Source organism: Dryobates pubescens, chromosome 7 (assembly GCF_014839835.1).
Source record: "Dryobates pubescens isolate bDryPub1 chromosome 7, bDryPub1.pri, whole genome shotgun sequence".
In the NCBI taxonomy this organism is placed as follows: domain Eukaryota; kingdom Metazoa; phylum Chordata; class Aves; order Piciformes; family Picidae; genus Dryobates; species Dryobates pubescens.
The window spans coordinates 43,680,638-43,703,562 of record NC_071618.1 but is presented as its reverse complement, the minus strand read 5'-3'; the positions used below and the strand labels follow the sequence as shown (position 1 = coordinate 43,703,562).

Genomic DNA, 22,925 nt, shown 5'->3' with positions numbered 1-22,925 from the left:
AGGGGCTCCAGAACTGGAGTCAGTACTCCAGGTGGGGTCTCAGCAGAGCTGAGCAGAGGGGGAGAATCCCCTCCCTTGCCCTGCTGGCCACACTTCTCTTGCTGCAGCCCAGGCTCTGGTTGGCTTTCCGGGCTGCAAGTGCACACTGAGAGCTCCTGGTGAGCTTCTCCTCCCCCAGCACCCCCAAGGCTCTCTCCTCAGGGCTGCTTTCCAGCCAGTCCCTGCCCAGCCTGGATTTGTGCCTGGGATTGCCTCCACCCAGCTGCAGGACCCTGCCCTTGGTCTTGTTGAAACTTAAGAGGTTGGCTTGTGCCCTTACATTAGAAGGACTGTGGACAAGGTTCATAAAAGATCATAGGGTGTTGCTGGAGTGTATTTTCAAATTCCTAAGGCTCCATCATCTTCCTGGATTGTCAGATGGATTTGTTTTCTCTTACATCTTGATCAGAATGATCTCTTCATAGGTTTAATTAGGCAGCTAGCACATGCTTAGTCTTTATTTTTGCCTTTTGATTTTTGTCTTTCACAAAATGGGGAAGAATTGACTTAAGGCATGCAGTGTTACACTGAAAAAGATTGCAGTGGTTGACTACAGACTTGAATAGGGACTTGAATTGTTTTTTACATGGCACCCTGTGAAGGTATGCCAATTAAAATTAGTGTTTCCCATTTGATAGCTGGAACAATAGGACTTCATTTTTCTCACTTCACAGGGAGGTGCTTGTAAAGCACATTATAAAACGATTGTTAGAGGTGCAGAGTCTTCAACTAGGATATCTAAGTAAGTATCTGGGAAGAATAGAATAGAATAGACCAGGTTGGAAGAGACCTTCAAGACCATGTGTCCAACCCATCAACCAATCCAACACCACCTAAACTACTAACCCATGGCATCAACACCCCATCAAGTCTCCTCCTGAGCACCTCCAGTGATGGTGACTCCACCACCTCCCCAGGCAGCCCATTCCAATGGGCAATCACTCTCTCTGTGTAGGACTTCTTCCTAACATCCAACCTGAACCTCCCCTGGCACAGCCTGAGACTGTGTCCTCTTGTTCTGGTGCTGGCTGCCTGGGAGAAGAGACCAACCCCCACCTGGCTACAACCTCCCTTCAGGTAGTTGCAGAGAGCAAGAAGGTCTCCCCTGAGTCTCCTCTCCAGGCTAAGCAACCCCAGCTCCCTCAGCCTCTCCTCACAGGGCTGTGTTCCAAACCCCTCCCCAGCTTTGTTGCCCTTCTCTGGACACCTTCCAGCAACTCAACCTCCTTCCTGAACTGAGGGGCCCAGAACTGGACACAGGACTCAAGGTGTGGCCTAAGCAGTGCTGAGTCCAGGGGCAGAATGACCTCCCTGCTCCTGCTGGCCACACTGTTCCTGATGCAGGCCAGGATGCCCTTGGCCCTCCTGGCCACCTGGGCACACTGCAGGCTCATGTTCAGCCTACCATCAACCAGTACCCCCAGGTCCCTCTCTGCCTGGCTGCTCTTCAGCCACTCTGCCCCCAGCCTGTAGCACTGCATGGGGTTGCTGTGGCCAATGTGCAGAACCCAGGAAGGGAGAGTCTTTGTTCAAACAGATTGCACAAGAGGGTGTCTGTCTAGTAGTTAGTGTAGTAGGTTTTTGGTTTGTGTGTTGGTTTATTGTTGTTGTGTTTCGGTTTTGTTGTTCATGTGTGGGTTTTGTTTGGGCTTTTTTGTTTGGTTTTTATAGTTTGTGTTTGTTTGGGGGGGGGTTGTGTGTAGTTGTTTTTTTCTTCCTAGGGAAAACGAGTATAAACATTTCCCAAGCTTGAGAATGTCTGGTGGTCTGTGGTCCTTGCCCCACAAGTCTATGAGACCTTCATGTAATTTTGTGATTAGATTCCTGAACACGGTAATCTACAATTTGGTGAAAGCTCTTGCCTTTAAAAGAATGTAAGTCTCCATGCTGATCAACATTTGAGTGTGGTGTTTGCTCCTGGTTACCCTGAGCAGTCACTTTAATTTTCCTTGGCTGTTTTCTGGTCTTGTTATGTACACAAGTAAAGACACAATTTTGTCTGTGAAGTGTGGCATTGAAAGTGGTGTACTTAGTGTTTGGAGAAGAGGAGGCTCAGGGGTGACCTTATTACTCTCTACAACTACCTGAAGGGAGGTTGTAGAGAGACAGATGTTGGTCTCTTCTCCCAGGCAGCCAGCACCAGAACAAGAGGACACAGTCTCAGGCTGCGCCAGGGGAGGTTCAGGCTAGATGTTAGGAAAAAGTTCTATACAGAGAGAGTGATTGCACATTGGAATGGGCTGCCTGGGGAGGTGGTGGAGTCACCATCCCTGGAGGTTTTCAGGAGGAGACTTGATGGGGTGCTTGGTGCCGTGGGTTAGTTGTTTAGGTGGTGTTGGATTGGTTGATGGGTTGGACACGATGATCTTGAAGGTCTCTTCCAGCCTGGTCTATTCTATGTATTCTATGTATCTGTTAGGCAGAAGCTCAACCTATACCTTCTAGGCTATAGAAGAGGAAAGGGATTCTGCTCTTGGCACAGCAATCAACTGTTCTGCATGTTCTGCAGCACTCTGTGCTGGGTTAGGAACTGGCTGGAGGCTGAGCCCAGAGAGTGGTGGTGAATGGTGCCACAGCCAGCTGGCAGCCAGGTGTGCCCCAGGGATCAGTGCTGGGCCCCTTGCTCTTTAACATCTTCATTGACAATCTGGATGAGGGGATTGAGTCAGTCATCAGCAAGTTTGCAGATGACACCAAGCTGGGAGAAGATGTTGGTCAGTTAGAGGGTAGAAAGGCTCTGCAGAGGGACCTCGACCGACTGGACAGATGGGCAGAGGCCAATGGGATGGCATTTAACAAGTCCAAGTGCCAGGGGCTGCACTTTGGCCACAATAACCCCAGGCAGAGCTACAGGCTGGGGTTGGAGTGGCTGGAGAGCTGCCAGACAGAGGGGGACCTGGGGATGCTGATTGACAGCTGCCTAAACATGAGCCAGCAGTGTGCCCAGGTGGCCAAGAAGGCCAAGGGCATCCTGGCCTGCATCAGGAACAGTGTGGCCAGCAGGAGCAGGGAAGTCATTCTGCCCTGGACTCAGCACTGGTTAGGCCACACCTTGAGTCCTGTGTCCAGTTCTGGGCCCCTCAGGTTATGAAGGACATTGAGACACTTGACTGTGTCCAAAGAAGGGCAACAAGGCTGGGGAGAGGCCTTGAGCACAGCCCTGTGAGGAGAGGCTGAGGGAGCTGGGGTTGCTTAGCCTGGAGAAGAGGAGGCTCAGGGGTGACCTCATTGCCCTCTACAACTACCTGAAAGGTGGTTGTAGCCAGGTGGGGGTTGGTCTCTTCTCTCAGGCAACCAGCACCAGAACAAGAGGACACAGTCTCAAGCTGTGCCAGGGGAGGTTTAGACTTGAGGTGAGAAAGTTCTTCACTGAGCGAGTCGTTCGTCACTGGAATGTGCTGCCCAAGGAGGTGGTGGAGTCCCCATCCCTGGAGGTGTTCAAGAGGGGATTGGATGTGGCACTTGGTGCCATGGTCTAGTCATGAGGTTTGTGGAGACAGGTTGGACTCAATGATCCTCTCTCTTCCAACCTTTGTGATACTGTGACAGACAGGTTAGTGTACCTCCCCTCTTTGGTAGGGAATTGGGCAGGATGCTTGCTTAGAAATTCTAGGGGAGCACAGAGGTGGTGGTGTGCAGGTGCTTCTCTTGCTCTGCCTTAAGGAGAGGATAAACTTCTGTTTCTGTGAGATTTTAGGGCATCTGCTATGCTGTTCATGCAGCACAGGCAAAGAAAGGACAGGCATATTTTTCTTGTTCACATATGTGCATAGAAATTTGCATACTGGCACAGGCAGATCCTGTAACATAAACCTGTACCAAATCTCAAATCCTCAGTGAAAAAGCCTCAGTCTTTGGACTCTGTGGGTTTGCCAAGTGTGACTCGGATAACCAATTACCAACGATGCCACTGTGTGTGGTGCTTACCTGGCACGTCGTTCCGATGAGGCAGAGCTGCCGTTACTGTAAAATTCAGTGTGCCCTTCTTTCCCAAAAGTACAGGGAAAGCAGACTTGATGCAGGTATTATTTAGTTTCTCTCAGGCTGCAGAATAAATGACTAAGTTAAGTTCTCACATCCACTTACCAAAGTGGGCACAGCAATGGCTGCGTTGGCACCGCTCTTCAGAGCACTGCATGGACAGGTTCCTTGCCCTGTTAGGACCACAGGACAAAATAAATACAGTATAACTAACTAAGGTTGGAAGAGACCCCAAGGATCATCAAGTCCAACCTGTCTTGATAAACCTCACGACTAGACCATGGCACCAAGTGCCACATCCAATCTCCTCTTGAACACCTGCAGGGATGGTGACTCCACCACCTCCCTGGGCAGCACATTCCAATGATGAACGACTCGCTCAGTGAAGAACTTTCTCCTCGCCTCGAGTCTAAACCTCTCCTGGCACGGCTTGAGACTCTGTCCCCTTGTTCTGGTGCTGGTTGCCTGGGAGAAGAGACCAACCCCTTCCTGTCTACAACCACCTTTCAGGTAGTTGTAGAGGGCAATGAGGTCACCCCTGAGCCTTCTCGTCTCCAGGCTAAACAATCCCAGCTCCCTCAGCCTCTCCTTTGAGTGAGTTGGTGATCCTTCTTGCCTGCTTGTTGACAGACCAGCAGTGGTGAGTTAGCCTGGGATGCTGTGGGATTACCTTGAAATTTCAGCCTGACCTCAGGTGGAACCCATATGGCTGTGTTTGTGGTACAGGTGTGGTTGGTAGTCTGAAGATCCACATCTGAATGGAAGCGCTGTGCAGTTTTTTTTTACTAGATACAATGTCTTGATTCACACAACAGCTGCAGCTGGAAGTCTACTGGATTCTGCCTTCCCTCAGTTGTTTGGATAGAGAATTCCAGCTCTTCTTTTATTTTTAATTAAAAGTATGTAATGAGCTGCTTGTGTTCTGGGCTGCTTTATGTCTTTCAGTATTGCTGCAATTAGTGTCGAATGCATCCAACCAAATTGCTTCAGGTCCAGTCTCCTGAGTATTCTTTGATAGGTCTCTACTTGTATATTGGGTAATTTGTATATGCAAATTAAAACATGAGTGCTCATGTCTCATTTTGTTGCCAGCACTCACTCAGTATGCAGGTTAAACAAATGTGGAGAGGTTATTTGGGCCTCGAAGAATATGCTTACAGAAGGGTCAGTAAGGAGTAACCTTTGCAATTGCTTTTCTTCTGAGGTCTTTTGGAACAGTAGAAGATGATGTGGATGGGCTTTCAGGTGAGTCAGCACCAGGAGCAGCAATAATTGGAGGCTTGTGGCTTTCCATCTTGGCGTGTACATCTGACTTCAGTGAGTCACTGCCTGTCACTAAAAGAGAATGGTGCTGGATATCCTGCATCCAGTATGCTGTGACTAGCCAGGTTTAGATACTTCATCTTGCCATGGACTGGCTAACAAAAAGCAGCTGATACTCATCTTAAGGGCCCCAAACTGAGGGTGGAAAAACCCTTCAAACCACCCAAGATTGCAGCTTGAACTGTGAGAGGACTGGTTTCCTTCAGTGGCCTTTATTAACCCTGAGGAACACAAATCCCAGATTATGGCATAACAGACAGTGTAAATACAGCACACTGCTGCTGATGTACATAGGGCTGTGGTAAAGGTTGCAAGGCAAAAGGAAGCATTCTCATTTTAAGGTTCTACAGCACACAGAGAATCTGAGCCAAGTTTGAATACTTTCTGCAAAATAATAGTCTGTTTCCCTAAGAAAGGAGGAAATGCTTTTTTTTTTGGTCAAGCAGTAATTGAATGAAATAAAACTCTGTTGGGGTCTCAGGTCAGGCTACAGGCACACTGGAAGTGAATTTGGCTGCTTTGCTAGATGGGTTGCTCATACTGTGGAATCCATACCCCCTGCCTGCATTTCTAACTGGTTCAGCATAATTTAATACAGAGTTTTAATAATAAAGCCAGAGGTGAAGTTGTTCTAACTTTGTGAACTGAAAAGAGCTTCACTGTTGTTCTTAGAAGGACAATTTGGAGCTTTAGAGGAGCACTTGGTAATTGGATAAATCTCAAAATTAGGTTTGGGGAACAAGACTCAGCCTAGAGCATGCCACTGGCAGGAAAAAAAGGCTGGGTAATAATGATGCTTGTAATTAAAGGAATAAAACTAGCAGGAAGGGTTAACTGTGACTAGCCATGTGGCATGTACATCAAATCTTGGCCTGTCCAAAAAAGATAGAGGAGTTCTGTGTGCATAGCATCATTGCTCCTGGTCTTTCCAGTTTTCATTAAGCATTTACATTCAGCCTATCATGATGCTTTCCCAGAAGTTGGATTTAGGAGTTCTAGAATTTTCCCTTCACTTACTGTGATGTGCTTGCAGTTCTTGGAGTAAGCATTTTGAAAGTGTCAACTGGTAGAACAGCAGTATTGCCTCCTGTCAGCATCCTTTTGGTTTTTTCTGAAGCCAGCTGAGCCAGAGCAAGTAGAACAATATCCTCAGCCTAAGCCTCAACTTTGCACCTACTAAAAAAATATATTCCTATGCAAATAAGGAATATTTAACTGATGTTAAGCACACAGGCAGCTGCCAACCTTCATCATCTCTTGTATACAAACAGGCACTTGCCTTTTTCCCTGCCCAAACCCAGCCCATCTCCTGAGGCTTCTGCATTTTAATGTGCATGGCAGTATTTCATGTTCATTAAAAGGTGTCAGAGCAGGAGTAAGGGGGGGAAAAAAAGGAACAAAAGCCATTTCTAGGGAAGAACTGTGTTTACTTCAGCAATGTAAGCACCTTCTCCTTTCACTGTATTGCACCCACACCTGTCGTGAGGTCTGCGGAGACAGGTTGGACTCGATGATCCTTGGGGTCTCTTCCAACCTTAGTTATACTGTGATACTGTGTTCTAAAGTTATCTGAACTATCCTCCAGTGTATGCTTATATGCAAGAGAGGAGGTATTAGTTAAATCCAATCCAGCTGTTGGAATGGGGCCAGATTTTTTTCCCCCCTTCATTTAGGCAGGTGGAAGTAGTCTGGAAGTGACTTGCAAATGCTAAGATCTTTGGGTACCCTCTGTGTTCAATCAAGCTACTTTGCTATTTCAGTGATGTGTTTAGGGTAGGTCTTTCTTTCAAGCATGAATCTTCTGGTTTCTTTTTTTACACCTGTGATGTTGAGAGGCAAGAGCAGAAATAAAGAGTTAGGTGACCTGTTAACTTTCAATGAAGTTTGCAGTTGCAGAGAGATTGGAATCAGTTAGCAAATCTGTTCTCTTTTAACTTGCCAAAGGAGCAAAATGTACAGCTTAAAACCGTAGAAAACTTGTCTTTTTGTATCCACAGAATAACCAAAGCTGACATAGGTGTGTGGTGTTCCTTGTCAAGGTGAGCCTGGCTTCCCCACTGCCTTGGACATGCATGATAAGCATGCAGGAGAGCAGGGATGGCCAGCTCCCTGCTTGTAGGGCAGCTGACAGGCCAGCTGCATGGGCAGTATCTATGTGCTGTGTAGCATAAAAACAGTTATTTCCTGTCACTCCATCTCTGATGTTTTCTGGACATGCTCCTGTTGCAGTTGAAGTGAGGTAAATATGGTGATTAAAAGATGACACTCCTCAGGTACCCCACTTAATGAGGTGGCTGGTTGGGGCAGCACCACGCTGAGCACCAGTTCTCATTGTTAGAGTGGCAGCTAGAGTTTTAGTCACAAGATGATGGTTCTGCTTTAACCTTCCTTCTGACACAACTGGTCTAGATAAAAATAGTTAACATTTCACACCACTTACTGTTGCAGCCTCCCCTGGCACAACTTGAGACTGTGTCCTCTTGTTCTGGTGCTGGGTGCCTGGGAGAAGAGACCAACCCCCACCTGGCTACAACCTCCCTTCAGGGAGTTGGAGAGAGCAAGAAGGTCTGCCCTGCGCTGCCTCTTCTCCAGGCTAAGCAACCCCAGCTCCCTCAGCCTCTCCTCACAGGGCTGTGCTCCAGACCCCTCCCCAGCTTTGTTGCCCTTCTCTGGACACCTTCCAGCAACTCAACATCTTTCCTAAACTGAGGGGCCCAGAACTGGACACAGGACTCAAGGTGTGGCCTAACCAGTGCAGTGTACAGGGGCAGAATGACCTCCCTGCTCCTGCTGGCCACACTATTCCTGATGCAGGCCAGGATGCCATTGGCCGCCTTCTTGGCCACCTGGGCACACTGCTGGCTCATGTTCAGCCCACCAGTACCCCCAGGTCCCTTTCTGCCTGGCTGCTCTCCAGCCACTCTGACCCCAGCCTGTAGCACTGCCTGGGGTTGTTGTGGCCAATGTGTAGAACCTGGCATGTGGGTGTGTTACATCTCAAGCCCTTGAAGTCTGCCCATCTGTGCAGCCTGGCAAGGTCTCCCTGCAGAGCTCTCCTATCCTGTAACAGATCAACTCCTGCCCCCAGCTTGGTGTCATCTGCAAACTTTCTGCTGCTGGACTCAATCCCCTCCTCCAGCCCAGCAAGTGGCAGTGTTACAGCACTGATACTTGCTCTTCAACATCTAGTGAGCTTCTTGTGCATCTTTGCAGAGTATTCAACCAATGGTACTTGTGAAGTCACAGTGGTTGATCCAGAGGGTCCCAAACATTCAGTCACTTAAAAATACTTGAATGGGCTAGGGGTAAAGGTTGCTGTTCTGCAGATAATTCTTAATTTCAGAGTTCAGTCATTGCTTTTTGTTATGAGAAGTTGTCAGTGTAGTTTCATGTTGTGTGGCAAACCATCACCTGAAAAACCAGGCAGACAGTTCCCTTCTCTGCAGGTGGTTCTAAAGCAGAGCTTTGAGTTTCTTGTCAGCTTCTCTTGGGAAGAGAGATGCCAGGGCTGAAGCACTGATCTGATGAAGATGCCTGTGTTCTGTGTCGGTTTTGCCCAGTTGAGTGTGTTGAAGACAGTTTCACAAGGGCTGCCTTGTTTTGGGACTGGAGACTTGCTCTGCTTTCAAGGTCTAGTGTCTCTTAAATGCCTTCTTTTGTCAGCCTGGCACTTTTGTCTTTTGTTTCACTGGGAAACAAAGTTTCCTTGCAGCCCTTATCACAGCAGCCCTAATGTGTGCAGTGATTTCTTTCCTGCCATATGAAAATTATTTCAGCTTGGATACTTTGAGGGAAATAGTGGTTATCTTTTCTTCAAAGTGGAAGGTGTTAGGGAGAGATTCTTCACATGTAATGCTTGGTGCCTAGCTTTGGAGGAGTATTCAGAGGGTGGAAATGAGAATGCTGGTTTATCTATCAGCATCTAGTAGATCTGTTGGGGTTTTTCCTTCTTTACTTTGTACAATAACAAAATGCTGGAGAACTTAAAATTGGAGATACTGCTGAGCATCTGCTTTTAGCTTCTAACATGACCTACGGTGCTTGGTGTGTTACTGTGGTTATGTCAAAGCCACTGGTGAGTAGTTGTTCTTCACAGGTGAACTGTGCAGAAGAAATCTCTTGTTACAAAAGCTTTATGAGCATAGGTCTGGCTTGAGTAATGTTCCCCTCTACTCAGCTCTGGTTAGGCCACACCTTGAGTCCTGTGTCCAATTCAGGGCCCCTCAGTTTAGGAAAGATGTTGAGTTGCTGGAAGGTGTCCAGAGAAGGGCAACAAAGCTGGGGAGGGGTCTGGAGCACAGCCCTGTGAGGAGAGGCTGAGGGAGCTGGGGTTGCTTAGCCTGGAGAAGAGGCAGCTCAGGGGAGACCTTCTTGCTCTCTACAACTCCCTGAAGGGAGGTTGTAGCCAGGTGGGGGTTGGTCTCTTCTCCCAGGCAGCCAGCACCAGAACAAGAGGACACAGTCTCAAGCTGTGCCAGGGGACATTTAGGCTGAAGGTTAGGAAGAAGTTCTTCCCAGAAAGAGAGATTGGCCATTGGAATGTGCTGCCCAGGGAGGTGATGGAGTCACCATCCCTGGAGGTGTTTAGGAAGAGCCTGGCTGAGGCACTTGGTGCCATGGTTTAGTTGATCAGATGGTGTTGGGTGATAGGTTGCACTCCATGATCTCGAAGGTCTCTTCCAACCTGCTTAATTCTATTCTAACAATTAAGCTGTAATGTAGCACAACTTGGTAAGTGCTGTATGTTCTTAATGTCCATGCTGACTGATAGTTCCTCATTTTTACTTTGTGCCTTGGGTATGGTACAAGCAGCCTTGCAGTTAAGGTGCTGCAGGAATAAACAGTCCCTTTTTTGTGTGTGTGTGATTTTGGAAGACTTTTTGCCAGGGCTGAGGTTTTTCTTCCTGAGATTTGGAGGGTTTGGTTTTAATATTTTGGTTGTTTTGTTCAGTCTGAAACGGCTGAGATTTCCTCTTGAGAGTGAGTTTTAAGATGTGCTGTTGCAGTGTGACATGAAGCCACTTGTGAGAGTGCTTGAAGCTGAGAAGTGGCTGTAGCCTGACACTGGATGGCAAATGCTGTATTAGATCCACTGGTGACATCTCACTAGGTTTCAGCTAGTGTTGCATATAGACTGTAGCAGATGGTTGTCCTTCCAGTCTGAAAGCTGGTAATGAATCCTTGGGGTTCAGTTGCAGAATAATTTTGTCTCTTCACTGTTTTAGCTGACCTGTGTTATCTGGGGAAAGTGTTTATCCTTTCTGCTGCTGTATCAATCTCTTGCAAATGCATATCAGTTCACTACATGCTGAGGCTTGCAGCTAATCTAAGTGTGTGGCTGCCTTCTCACAATGGTAATGCTTCCTTTAAGGGAGGCTTGCAGTGGTACTTAAGATTGTTTCTTATATATGATGTTGGATTATAGGATGTTTACTACTTCAGAGGCTGTAGGAAGGTGCTGATAACCTGCTGTATTTCTAAAATGCTTCACATACTCAGGGGTGACCTTATTGCCATCTCCATCTACCTTAAGGGAGGTTGTAGACAGGCAGAGGTTGGGCTCTTCTCCCAGGCAACCAGCACCAGAACAAGAGCACACCATCTCAGGCTGCGCCAGGGGAGATTTAGGCTGGAGGTTAGGAGGAAGTTTTACACAGAGAGAGTGATTGCCCATTGGAATGGGCTGTCTGAGGAGGTGGTGGAGTCACCATCACTGGAGGTGTTCAGGAGGAGACTTGATAGCATGCTTGGTTGCATGGTTTAGTTGATTAGGTGGTGTTGGATGATAGGTTGGACACAATGATCTTGAAGGTCTCTTCCAACCTGGTTTACTCTGTTCTATATGTGCCCTTCAAGAAGTGCCAGATCAGTAAAAAAATTAACTGGATCACTGAAGTTTGGGTTTTGGGAGTAAAGTTTGAGCTTTGCCAAGCTTCCCCTCCACCAACAGGTAGGGTCAGAAGTTGTGCCTTTCAGCCTGCAAAAGCCCCAGCAGGAGAATCCAGGAGACAGTGTGGTGCTTTGTGTATCTGCAGGCGAGGTTGAAGCACGGTTTTGGTCTTGAGGCTATTGTCTCTCAAGGCAAGGATGGCTGAATTGCAAACAGTGAGAAGGCTATCAGAGAGCAGTCACTAGTGTATCAGCTACTGTGGTAAAGAGGGGGGGAAAATGGGGGGACAGCCTCAATAAATCTGAGGCATAAAACTAAGGCATCAGGCCCAAGTGAAGCGCATGCGACGTGTTTTTCATGTGCGGCCTAGAAATGCAGGGACTGACATGTAGGGGGTGGAATTAATCATCTTAAATATATTGGTGTACAGTGGCCATCTCCTGTGTCAGGGACATGAAGTGTCAGGTTAGAAATAATGTTAGCATGCCTCTGGCTGACCGTGCTGGTCGTGATCTGGCCATGGCTACCAAGCTTAACTGCCAGAATGCACCATCGGCTCTTGGGGACCTTCACTTCCATGTACTTGTAGGAAGACTGTAGCCCTAATTGTGTCTTACTGAACCTTACATTGTCCTGGTGACCCTGACATGCTGAATTCTTAAAGATGCTGTGCCAGCTCTGCAAGACTGGGAGGCCTTAGTTCTCTAGGGGCCAGATAACATGCATCAGTTCTGTGAAATTATGGCTAAGTGATAGACCAGTTACCAGCCTGCTTGTTCTGTGAATGGGGAAGCAGCTCTGAATAGAATAGGAATGGAATTAACCAGGCTGGAAGAGACCTTTGAGACCATCAAGTCCAACCTATCACCCAACACCATCTAATCAACTCAATCATGGCACCAAGTGCCTCATCCAGGCTCTTCCTTAACACCTCCAGTGATGGTGACTCCACCACCTCCCTGGGCAGCACATTCCAATGGCCAAGCTCTCTGTGTGTGTAGAACTTCTTCCTAACATCCAGCCTAAACCTCTGCTGGCACAGCTTGAGACTGTGCCCTCTTGTTCTGGTGCTGGGTGCCTGGGAGAAGAGACCAACCCCCAGCTGGCTACAACCTCCCTTCAGGGAGTTGTAGACAGCAAGGTGGTCTCCCCTGAGCCTCCTCTTCTCCAGGCTAAGCAAGCCCAGCTCCCTCAGCCTCTCCTCACAGGGTTTGTGCTCCAAACCCTTTACTGGTGAGTACTGCCTCTTCTGCCTTTTAAAGGAGAGAGGGAGGGGAAAAAGGCAAAAGGTACCAGAGCTGCTTTGAAGGAGGAATTACATATAAGTTTAAAAGGAAATGCAGCTAAAAAGGTAAAGCACAAGCAGCATGGAGATTGCCTTAAGAAGTCTATTAAGGCTCAGAAAATGTATGCTCCTAGTCAGCAAAAATGTTCACATAGCTGACAACCTTTTTTGAAGAATGCTTCTCCAAAGTGGTTTCTTGCTAAAGGAGAAAAAGATGAGTGGTCCTTACACATTAAATGCAAAACCATAATGGAGCAGCCAAGTATTTTGAAGGTCAGCTTGGTAAAAGCAAAAAAAAAAGTAGTAACAAATAATTAGACAGCACTGTAATAGGGTACAATCAGTGGGCCTGAAATCCTGACAGCATCACAGTACATTAGAGGTTGGAAGGGACCTCCAGAGACCCTCAGGTCCAACCCCCCTGCCAAAGCAGGATCACCTAGGATAGTCCACACAGGAATGCATCCAGGTTTTGAATGTGTCCAGAGAAGGAGACTCCACAGCCTCTCTGGGCAGCCTGTTCCAGTGCTCTGTCACCCTTGCTGTAAAGAAGTTTCTCCTCGTGGTGAGCTGAAATCTTCTGTGTTCAAGCTTGAACCTGTTGTTTCAGTGGTGCACCATAATAAGAAAAGAGATTGCCCCCATCCAGTTGACACCCACCCCTCAGGTGTTTATAGACACTGATCAGATCCCCTCTCAGTCTTCTCAAGACTAAACAGTCCCAGGTTTCTCAGCCTCTCTTCAGAGGGGAGGTGCTCAAGTCCCCTAATCATCCTTGTAGCTGTCTGTTGGACTCTCTCCAGCAGGTCTCTGTCTCTTTAACTGAGGAGCCCAAAACTGGACACAGTATTCCAGCATGGTCTCACCAGGGCAGAGTAGAGGGGGAGAAGAACACAACATGCTGGACACAGTTGTCTTGATGCACCCCAGGATCCCATTGGCTCTCTTGGCCACAAGGGCACATCGTTGTCCCACGGAGAACTTGCTGTCCACTAGGATTCCAAGGTCTTTCTCTGTGGAGCTGCTTTCCAGCAGGGCAGCCCCTAGCCTGTACTGTTGTCTGTTGTTATTCCTCTCCAGATGCAGGACCCTGCACTTGTCCTTATTGAACTTCATGAGGTTTGCCTGCAGCCAGCTCTCAGCCTGTCCAGGTCTCATTGGATGGCAGCACAGCCCAGTGGGGTGTCAGCCACCCCCCCAGTTTTGTATCAGCAAACTCAATGCCCTCATCCAGATTGCTGATAAAGACCTTGAACAAAACTGGACCCAGTCCTGATCCCTGGGGTTCACAGGCCTCCAAGTTGACTCTGTGCCACTGCTGACAACCCTCTCTTCTCAAGCCACTTTTCAATTCACTTCATGGTCCAGCTGACAATAGAAGTATGAAACAAAGATAAAACCCTAGTTGAAAATCTGTGTGAATTATTTGCCTTTAGAAAGAAGGCTAGGATCTTCCCAGTAGAGTCTTTGTGGATGGAAGACTCTGAGTGACTCTCTTTAGTCAAAGCATTGTTAGAAAAGGGTTTAGAGTAAATTGATGAAATAAGAGGAATGCCTTGCCTGGGACTACATTGTGGTTTTTAGTTTTCTAAACAAAAAAAGTTAAGCTGCTCAACTGTTCAACATAGTATATAGGCTTCCCTAAACCTCCCTTGCTTCCAGAATGGAACAGAATTAACCAGGTTGGAAAAGACCTTTGAGATCATCAAGTCCAACCCAGCACCCAGCACCATCTAATCAACTAAACCATGGCACCAAGTGCCTCATCCAGGCTCTTCCTAAACACTTCCAGGGATGGTGACTCCACCACCTCCCTGGGCAGCACATTCCAATGGCCAATCTCTCTTGCTGGGAGGAACTTCTTCCTAACATCCAGCCTAAACTTCCCCTGGCACAGACTTTGTCCTCTTGTTCTGGTGTTGGTTGCTTGGGAGAAGAGACCAACCCCCACCTGCCTACAACCTCCCTTCAGGTAGTTGTAGAGAGCAAGAAGGTCTCTCCTGAGCCTCCTCTTCTCCAGGCTAAGCAACCCCAGCTCCCTCAGCCTCTCCTCACAGGGCTGTGCTCCAGACCCCTCCCCAGCTTTGTTGCCCTTCTCTGGACACCTTCCAGCAACTCAACATCTTTCCTAAACTGAGAGGCTCAGAACTGGACACAGGACTCAAGGTGTGGCCTAACCAGTGCTGAGTCCAGGGGCACAATGACTTCCCTGCTCCTGCTGGCCACACTATTCCTGGTGCAGGCCAGGATGAAGAGTGGTAGATGGCAAATGTGTTTGTTCCCTGGAGGGCTTCAGACTTTTTCTGGTGTTTTTTTGTTTCTGCTCACTAGAACATGTTCTGGAGGTTTTTTTGCAGAGATAAATGACAAAATAATGTAGGAGTGAATTGTAACTTGTGTGAAGAACCAAAAGCAAATGGTATCATTTATATCACAGAGACTCCAAATCTGGGTTTTGGGGGGAAAATGTTAATGGCCATTTGTGGGGAGGTGTTGCTGAAGAACTTTGGTGTCTGAGTGATCGAGAGAAAAGGGTTTTACAGCAGAAACTGAAGGTAGGAATATGAGAGGGCATAACTGCATCCTTCCATTGAAGTGCTGGCATTGTGGGGAAGAAGTATTGCAAACATTGTTAGGCTGTTTATCACGGTATCGCTGAGGTTGGAAGAGACCTCAAAGATCATCGAGTCCATTTAGTGCCCTTAAACCTGAGGCAGTCCTTAAAGATTATTCAAATGTAAAATTCTTACAGAAGGAGGAACTGGAATGACAAGTATTGCTGGTTGCCTGCAGTGACTTGAGGCTTTGCATTTGTTCATTCCCTACCTACCCAGTACCCTCCCATTCCTCAGCAATCCAGCCCTGTCCTACTGAGCTCTTGCTCAGATGGTCACAAGAATCAAATGATCTAGCCAAACTGAGGGGGGGCAGATGTGCTCTGATAGAGGCTGTAGTGCCCAGTGTCCTCATGCTGTAATGAGGACTTGCTTTGTTTAAAGTAGTATATCTAGTTCATGCTCCTAGATGTCAAAGGATAATTGTGTCTGTGTTCACTGGAGTGAGTTGGTTAATCAAGCAGCAGAGAGGAAGACAAGCCTTCTTTACTCTCAAGTCGACCTAAGTTAATTGAATGAATGCTGCTATGCAAACTAGTTGAGAACAGTGAGGCTAAGAATGCTCTAAGCATTGAAACTACTTTCTGTACAGATTCATAGTGTGAAGTCTGCTTGCTTCATGTACCTTTGTTAGAGCTTTAGCATGTTTGCTGTTTCCTTAGGTGGCTGGTGGGGAGTGCTGGTCTTTGCTGTGTGCACTGCTGGTCTTTACTGGTACTTTTTAGCCCAGGGAAGTTATTTGCCCTAACTCAAAAGGAATGTGATAGCAGCAGTGAAGGTCAGTAGCAAGTACAGGACACAGAAAGTATTTGAAAAGGCTAATTTTAGTTAGTGTGGGTGATCTTTCTAGGCTGTCAGCAGTCATCCAGTCCTGATTCTCTCTGAATTGCATTCTGATAGTACATGTCCTTTCCTCTGAGTGTGAAACAAACCTGGGGAGATGGTCTTCAGTAGGCTGTACTTCTTTTCCAATCTTTTGATCTCTTCTAGCTAAGAGGTGTAATTGTAGGCAATGCATCCTAAGTGCTCTGTATATTTAGTAGCTGAGATGTTTATGAGCTGATTTTCCTTTACAGTGTTTAGGCTATAGATTCTAAGTAGACTCAGTACCACTGTGCTGCTTTGTTTCCTATTGCCACCAGGCTCCTCTGTCTTGTTTGCACTGAGCTCAGTTGCCTTCTGTCACTCATGGTTGATTTGGGCCAGATAACTGGCATAGGATGTGTGTTTAGGGTGGGAATGTGATCATGTGGGAATGTGAGACTGTCTTAATTTGTACTTACTGCTGCTTTTGGGGTGCACATAGAAACACCTGGAGAGTTGTTTAAGTGATAAACTCCATGGAAGAATTAGTGTTTGTGTGGTGGGCTTAGGAATTTCCCCCCAACGTGAGTCTGGAGAGCTGCCCCCAAAATAAATCACAGGACTGGCTCAGAAGGGTCTGGAAGCAAATGAAGCAGCTATATTTACAAGCAAACTAAAGTCTAGGAATATGAAATGCAATGAATACATACAAAATACATATTTATGTATATTTGCAATTTATACACAGCACAAAGACTCCTCTGGACAAAGCCAGGGGGCTGCTCGCAGCTTGCCTGCTGCTGCTGTCTTCACCTACCCTTCCACTGTACCTTACGCAGTCTCAACAGAAGACAGGTCAGCATGCAAGGTCAGAGGGATAAGGGAGCAAAGCATAAGCAGAGAGAAGAAACAAGAAAGAGAAAGCAAGTTTATGCAACTGCTTTTTATTCCAGTCAGCAAGTGAATGGAGTGATACATACCTATCTGTGTTACTGTTGTGTGTCCAATGGCAATGTATTGACCCTTTTACTCACAGATGTCCAGAAAGTTCCTGCTCTTGTTCTTGTAGTTAGGAACTAGACAGAAGTTCCACCTTCAAACCATAACAGTTTGCCTCTGGGATACTTAGCCCAGGTGGCCAAGAGGGCCAATGGCATCCTGGCCTGTATTAGGAATAGTGTGGCCAGCAGGTCATTGTGCCCCTGGACTCTGCATTGGTTAGGCCACACCTCGAGTGCTGTGTCCAGTTCTGGGCCCCTCAGTTTAAGAAGGACATTGAGAGACTTGAAGGTGTCCAGAGAAGGGCAACAAAGCTGGGGAGAGGCCTTGAGCACAGCCCTGTGAGGAGAGGCTGAGGGAGCTGGGGTTGCTTAGCCTGGAGAAGAGAAGGCTCAGGGGTGACCTCATTGCCCTCTACAACTACCTGAAAGGTGGTTGTAGACAGGAAGGGGTTGGTCTCTTCTCCCAGGCAACCAGCACCAGAACAAGGGGACACAGTCTCAAGCTGTGCCAGGGGAGGTTTAGACTCGAGGTGAGGAAAAAGTTCTTCACTGAGCGAGTCATTCGTCATTGGGATGTGCTGCCCAGGGAGGTGGTGGAGTCGCCGTCCCTGGAGGTGTTCAAGAGGAGATTGGACATGGCACTTGGTGCCATGGTCTAGTTGTGAGGTCTGTTGGGACAGGTTGGACTTGATGATCCTTGGGGTCTCTTCCAACCTTGGTGATACTGTGATACTTACTGTGGTTTATGACATAGATATCAGTAAAGTGTATAATCATAAAAAAACCCCAAACCAACTTGTTCATCTTGCTGGGAAAGACTGAGCTCTGAATTATATCTGCTGTTTTCCTTTATGAATAACTGTACTTTTGACCTAAACCCAACTGCTCTTTAAACACCACTGTTTTCTTTGCATGCAAATAATGTGTGTGTTTGTTTGTTTGCTTACAGACTATGAGGAGACACAGAAATGAAGTCACAATTGAGTTGCGGAAGGTAAGGCTGCTCTCACCAGGTGGTGCTCTGCTACTAAGCCTTGGGTGTCTTAGATAAGTATTTTGCCACAAACTTTGCTTTATGGCCCCAAACTCACATGGAAAAGCTGTAAATTTGTGGCTTGCTAACTGTGGATTCTAATGTTAGTTCTACTCTCCAGCTCATTAAGCTCAGTGCAGTGTAACAGTAGTGCTTTGCTCAGTGTATTGCTTGGAAATAATCCATGCTCAGTTTCTGCCTCAGCTGTTAAAATGTTTAAAGCCTCCAAATGGGAAAGGGGAGAGTTTTAACATTTAGAAAGTGTGGATGTTCTTTTCTTTTGCTCTCTTGAAATCACTGCTTCTGTGCTTCTAGGGGGAGTTAATTTTAGGGTCATGTTTTGGTTGTGTTGGGTAAATGCCAGTAGAGCAGGGAAGATCACGAGCCTGAGAGGTGATCCCGATTAGTGCTTTGCCGGAATACAGCATTTGTTGCACTCATCAGTCATGACTCTGCCAGCAGCCTTTCTGGACACCTTAAAAGCTCACTGCTGAAGGACATTCTCACAAGCTAAACTACTTTTTGCTGTGTGTGCAAAGAGAAGGGGTGAACTTTTATCTGCCTCTGCGTACCTTTGCTGTGCTTGAGGTCTGATAACCAGCCCTTTCTAGTTTTATCTTGTTGAGACAAATGCAGGTCTTTTCTTTCCTCAAACATTCTATTTCCTGGATTTGACTTGTTGCTGCTCCTCAGATCCAGATTGCCTTCATCTTTCTAGAGGTGTGGCAGTCTGGAAGGGTGCAGGCTGCAGCTGGGGTTTAAGCAATTCTTTCACGGTATTCCTATTGATATTAAGTACGTTGTTGACAGGCACTCAAGTCTGTGATCTGTTGCATCCTTTGGACACTTCTTACAGTACTGCAAAGCAAGGATGGTTTGTTCTTGGTTTTATATTTCCTTTTTTATTTCTCCCAGCAAAAACTAATGAATTGACAGGATTACTTCATATGAAATACCTGTTAGTCTTGTTTGTAGTGAAACCCCTTCCCCACTATTTCCTCCTGTTTCCATCCATACTTCAATAATGGTTACCAGTTTCAATGGACTTCCTTTCACAGCAAAGTTTTTCCTTGTGTTAGAGAGAGTGGTTGCCCACTGGAATGGGCTGCCCAGGGAGGTGGTGGAGTTGCCATCATTGGAGGTCTTTAGGAGGAGACTTGATAGGGTGCTTGGTTGCGTGGTTTAGTTGACTAGGTGGTGTTGGATGATAGGTTGGACACGATGATCTTGAAGGTCTCTTCCAGCCTGGTCTGGTCTATTCCCTTCCAGCCTGGTCTGGTCTATTCCCTTCCAGCCTGGTCTGGTCTATTCCATTCCATTCTCTATTTGCACAGTTGAATGCAAAAGTTTTGCACATGATTGCTTTTTTTCTTTTGAGTTGCTTCTACTTTTTCCAGACATTCTTAACTTGGATCACCAGCCTGCTTCCCACTATGCTTCAAGGCCTCACTCACCTTTGTTTTCTGAGATTCTTGTTAATGACTTGCTGGAAGTATGTGTTTTGAATATTCTAGATCCAGGCCAAGCTCCTTTCAGTCTCCCATTTGGTGCATATCTCCAGTTTGTCACTGGAGTCACTGACAGTCTGTGAATGGTGCTTGCCTAGGAATGCACACCCACCTAATTTCACCTAATTGGGAGAGGACAAAAGCCTTGCTAAAATCCAAGAGAAGGATTTGTGAGTAGAAGTTACACTGACAAAACTGAGCCTGACTTCTGGAAAATTTTTACCACCTGTTTGTGTAGGAGCTGCCAAAAATGTAGTGCTAGCATCTTCCTGGGATCCTCCTTCTGCTGGGAAAAAAAAGACTTTTTTCCCCCCAGATCTTGCAGGAAAAATTCAGTATCTCATTACAGTATGAAAAGTAAATATTCATAAGATTCATCCTAAGGGGGCCTGCAAGAAAGCTGCTGAGGGACTTTGTAGGGTGTCAGGTAATGATAGGACTATGAGGAATGGGGAAGAATTGGAAATGGTTAGATTCAGATAGGATGTTAGGAAGAAGCTCTTCCCCATGAGGGTGGTGAGAGAATGGCACAGGTTGCCCAGGGAGGTGATGGAAGCCTCATCCCTGGAGGTTTTTAAGGCCAGGCTGGAGGTGGCTCTGGGCAACCTGCTGTAGTGTGAGGTGTCCCTGCCCATGGCAGGGGGGTTGGAACTGGATGATCCTTGAGGTCCCTTCCAACCCTAACAATTCTATGATCCTGAGACTATAGGAATTAGTGGAAGAAACCTAATTGGACCCAGTTGACTGAAAAAGAAATAATCTTAGCACTTACATGGGTGTGATGTGTTAAAATTGTTAAATGCTTTCATAGTTTCCTAATCAAAAAAACCTGCAGAAGATAACTGAATATATTGTGTATCATAAACTGCCTGTGGCCTCCTCAGTACTGGCAGGAGATTGAGGTGTGGAGAAAACTTAGTTTTGCATACAGTGGCAGGTACCAAGTGAAAAATGAAATTAGCCAGCTCTTGCTTCAAATGAGATTCAGGTAATTACTTTTGATACTATCAGCAATTGAAGTTTATGTTCACATGTTACAGGCCTTCCCTGTTCAGGATTTGTGTGTTGACTCAGTGTAAAATTCACTATATAACTGTGAAATCTGTACTGGGAAGCATCACTCTCAGCACTCAGGCAGCCTCTGCCTCCTAGCACGGCACTGCTGTAAAAGCTGGCTTGGCTGGTGCAGCATATCCTCATGCATCTCATTGAGCTGAGAGTGCATGTGAGCATTTCAGAGAGAGCTTTGCAGTACAAAGTGAGAATTTTAGTTGCAACTGAATTCCCATAATTGGTTTTTGTAACAGGTCACAATTTCAGGCCTGTTTTATTACAGAAGCGTGGTGGGAAACAAGTCAAACCCTTCAGGCAAGGCAACAGAATGTTCTGTGTAGAAGGTATCTTGTGTCTGCCAGTGATACATGAGAGACAATGAGGAAGAAGCAGCAGCCTATGAGCTGCTAGTGAGTTTTCACTGAAAATGCTACATGCAGAGATCAGTTACAGGTGTAGAGGAGCCTGGGTGCTGGATGTAGGTCAGATTGTAAATCAACAGTGAAGAGCAGCTGCAGAACTCTTGAAGGCAGGAAGCTGTGTTCCTCTGGAGCCTTTGCTTGAACAGTTTCCACTGCAGAGATAGAAGATAGAATGAACCAGGTTGGAAAAGACCTTTGAGATCATCGAGTCCAACCTATCACCCAACACCATCTGATCAACTAAACCATGGCACCAAGTGCCTCATTCAGTCCCCTCTTAAACACCTCCAGTGATGGTGACTCCACCACCTCCCTGGGCAGCACATTCCAATGGCCAATCTCTCTTGCTGGGAAGAACAAGAAGAAGAAATCTGTTTTAATGAGAGATTCGGCATGCGTCCAAGGTGCAGGCTTGTGGCATCTGAACTGGTGCTAGTGGACAACTGGTTTCTGTGGGAAGTCTGTGACAGATGTGAGCCCATTGCTTCTGTGACAGAATCTGAGACTGTAAATGTAAAGCTTCAGCAGTGGAAAGGATAAGCTGGAATAGAGTAGAATTAACCAGGTTTGAAAATACCTTTGAGCTCATCATCTCCAACCTATCACCCAACACCATCTCATCAACTAAACCATGGCACCAAGTGCCTCATCCAGGCTCTTCCTAAACACCTCCAGTGATGGTGACTCCACCACCTCCCTGGGCAGCACATTCCAATGGCCAATCTCTTTTTCTATGAAGAATTTCTTCCTAACATCCAGCCTAAACCTCCCCTGGCACAGCTTGAGACTGTGTCCTCTTGTTCTGGTGCTGGTTGCCTGGGAGAAGAGACCAACCTCTGCCTGTCTACAACCTCCCTTCAGGTAGTTGCAGAGAGCAATGAGGTCTTCCCTGAGCCTCCTCTTCTCCAGGCTAAGCAACCCCAGCTCCCTCAGCCTCTCCTCACAGGGCTGTGCTCCAGACCCCTCCCCAGCTTTGTTGCCCTTCTCTGGACACCTTCCAGCAACTCAACATCTTTCCTAAACTGAAGGGCCCAGAACTGGACACAGGACTCAAGGTGTGGCCTAAGCAGTGCTGAGTCCAGGGGCACAATGACTTCCCTGTTCCTGCTGGCCACAGTGTTCCTGATGCAGGCCAGGATGCCATTGGCCAATACCATTGCTTCAGTCTTCCAGCTTTCCAGCTGACACTGTGAGCCTAGCATGAGCGTGCCAAATCCAGGCAGCACGTGTTGGCAGGGCCTTTGCAATCCTGCCCCCACGCCTCTTGGGAACAAAGGGTTATCTTCCCTTTATCTCTGCTACCCAGTTGCTGAGTGTACACCAGGCTTTGGAAGGAAATGGGCAAGCTGAGACTATTCCTGGTCCCATCCAGTCAAAGCCCTGCATAGTCATGAGTTGATCTTTTGAATCACTGTGTGTATAAATATGAAATGAATGGCTCTGATGAGGCTGCTTACATCTCTGCTGTGAAAGAGGGAAGAAATAAAAAATGCACAGCTTTGAGCAGTAGTAAACAGTTCCTGCATGCATCAGTGTGAGGTGTTTATTCTTTTGAGCTTACAGATGTCAAGGTGCATTTGCAACACATTCTGTGTTTCGAAAGTAGAGTATCTCTGTTCACTATCTTCACAGCTTTTCTTCAGAAGGAAACTTCCCCTTTTTTCCTTTTTTTCCCTTTCTTTTCCCAGTGACTTGTTATCTGTTTAGGAATGAGCTAACAAAGCTCTCTGACATAAAAGGATAGCAGTCAACTGGCAGAATCCTGGCTGAGGCATGGGTTGGCACCATGAGCCAGTCAGATGACAGTCCTGACGGTCAGGTGCCCTTTTTCTGATTCCACATAGCCCTTGCTGAATAGGTGGTTTACATTTTTGGGGAATGGACCTCTGCCTTTCTAGAAAATTGAATAGAATCAACCAGGTTGGGAAAGACCTTTGAGATCATCAAGTCCAACCTATTACCCAACACCAT

At 46.8% G+C, this 22,925-nt stretch overlaps 1 protein-coding gene across 1 annotated transcript in view; it reads left to right on the top strand.

Moving 5' to 3' along the window:
• KPNA3 (karyopherin subunit alpha 3) overlaps nt 1-22,925 on the top strand; it is a 65,669-nt gene that overhangs the window by 9,721 nt on the left and 33,023 nt on the right. Inside the window, exon 2 of the mRNA XM_054163125.1 lies at nt 17,888-17,932. Coding sequence (XP_054019100.1) covers nt 17,888-17,932 — 45 coding nt within the window. The remainder of the gene's footprint in view (nt 1-17,887; nt 17,933-22,925) is intronic.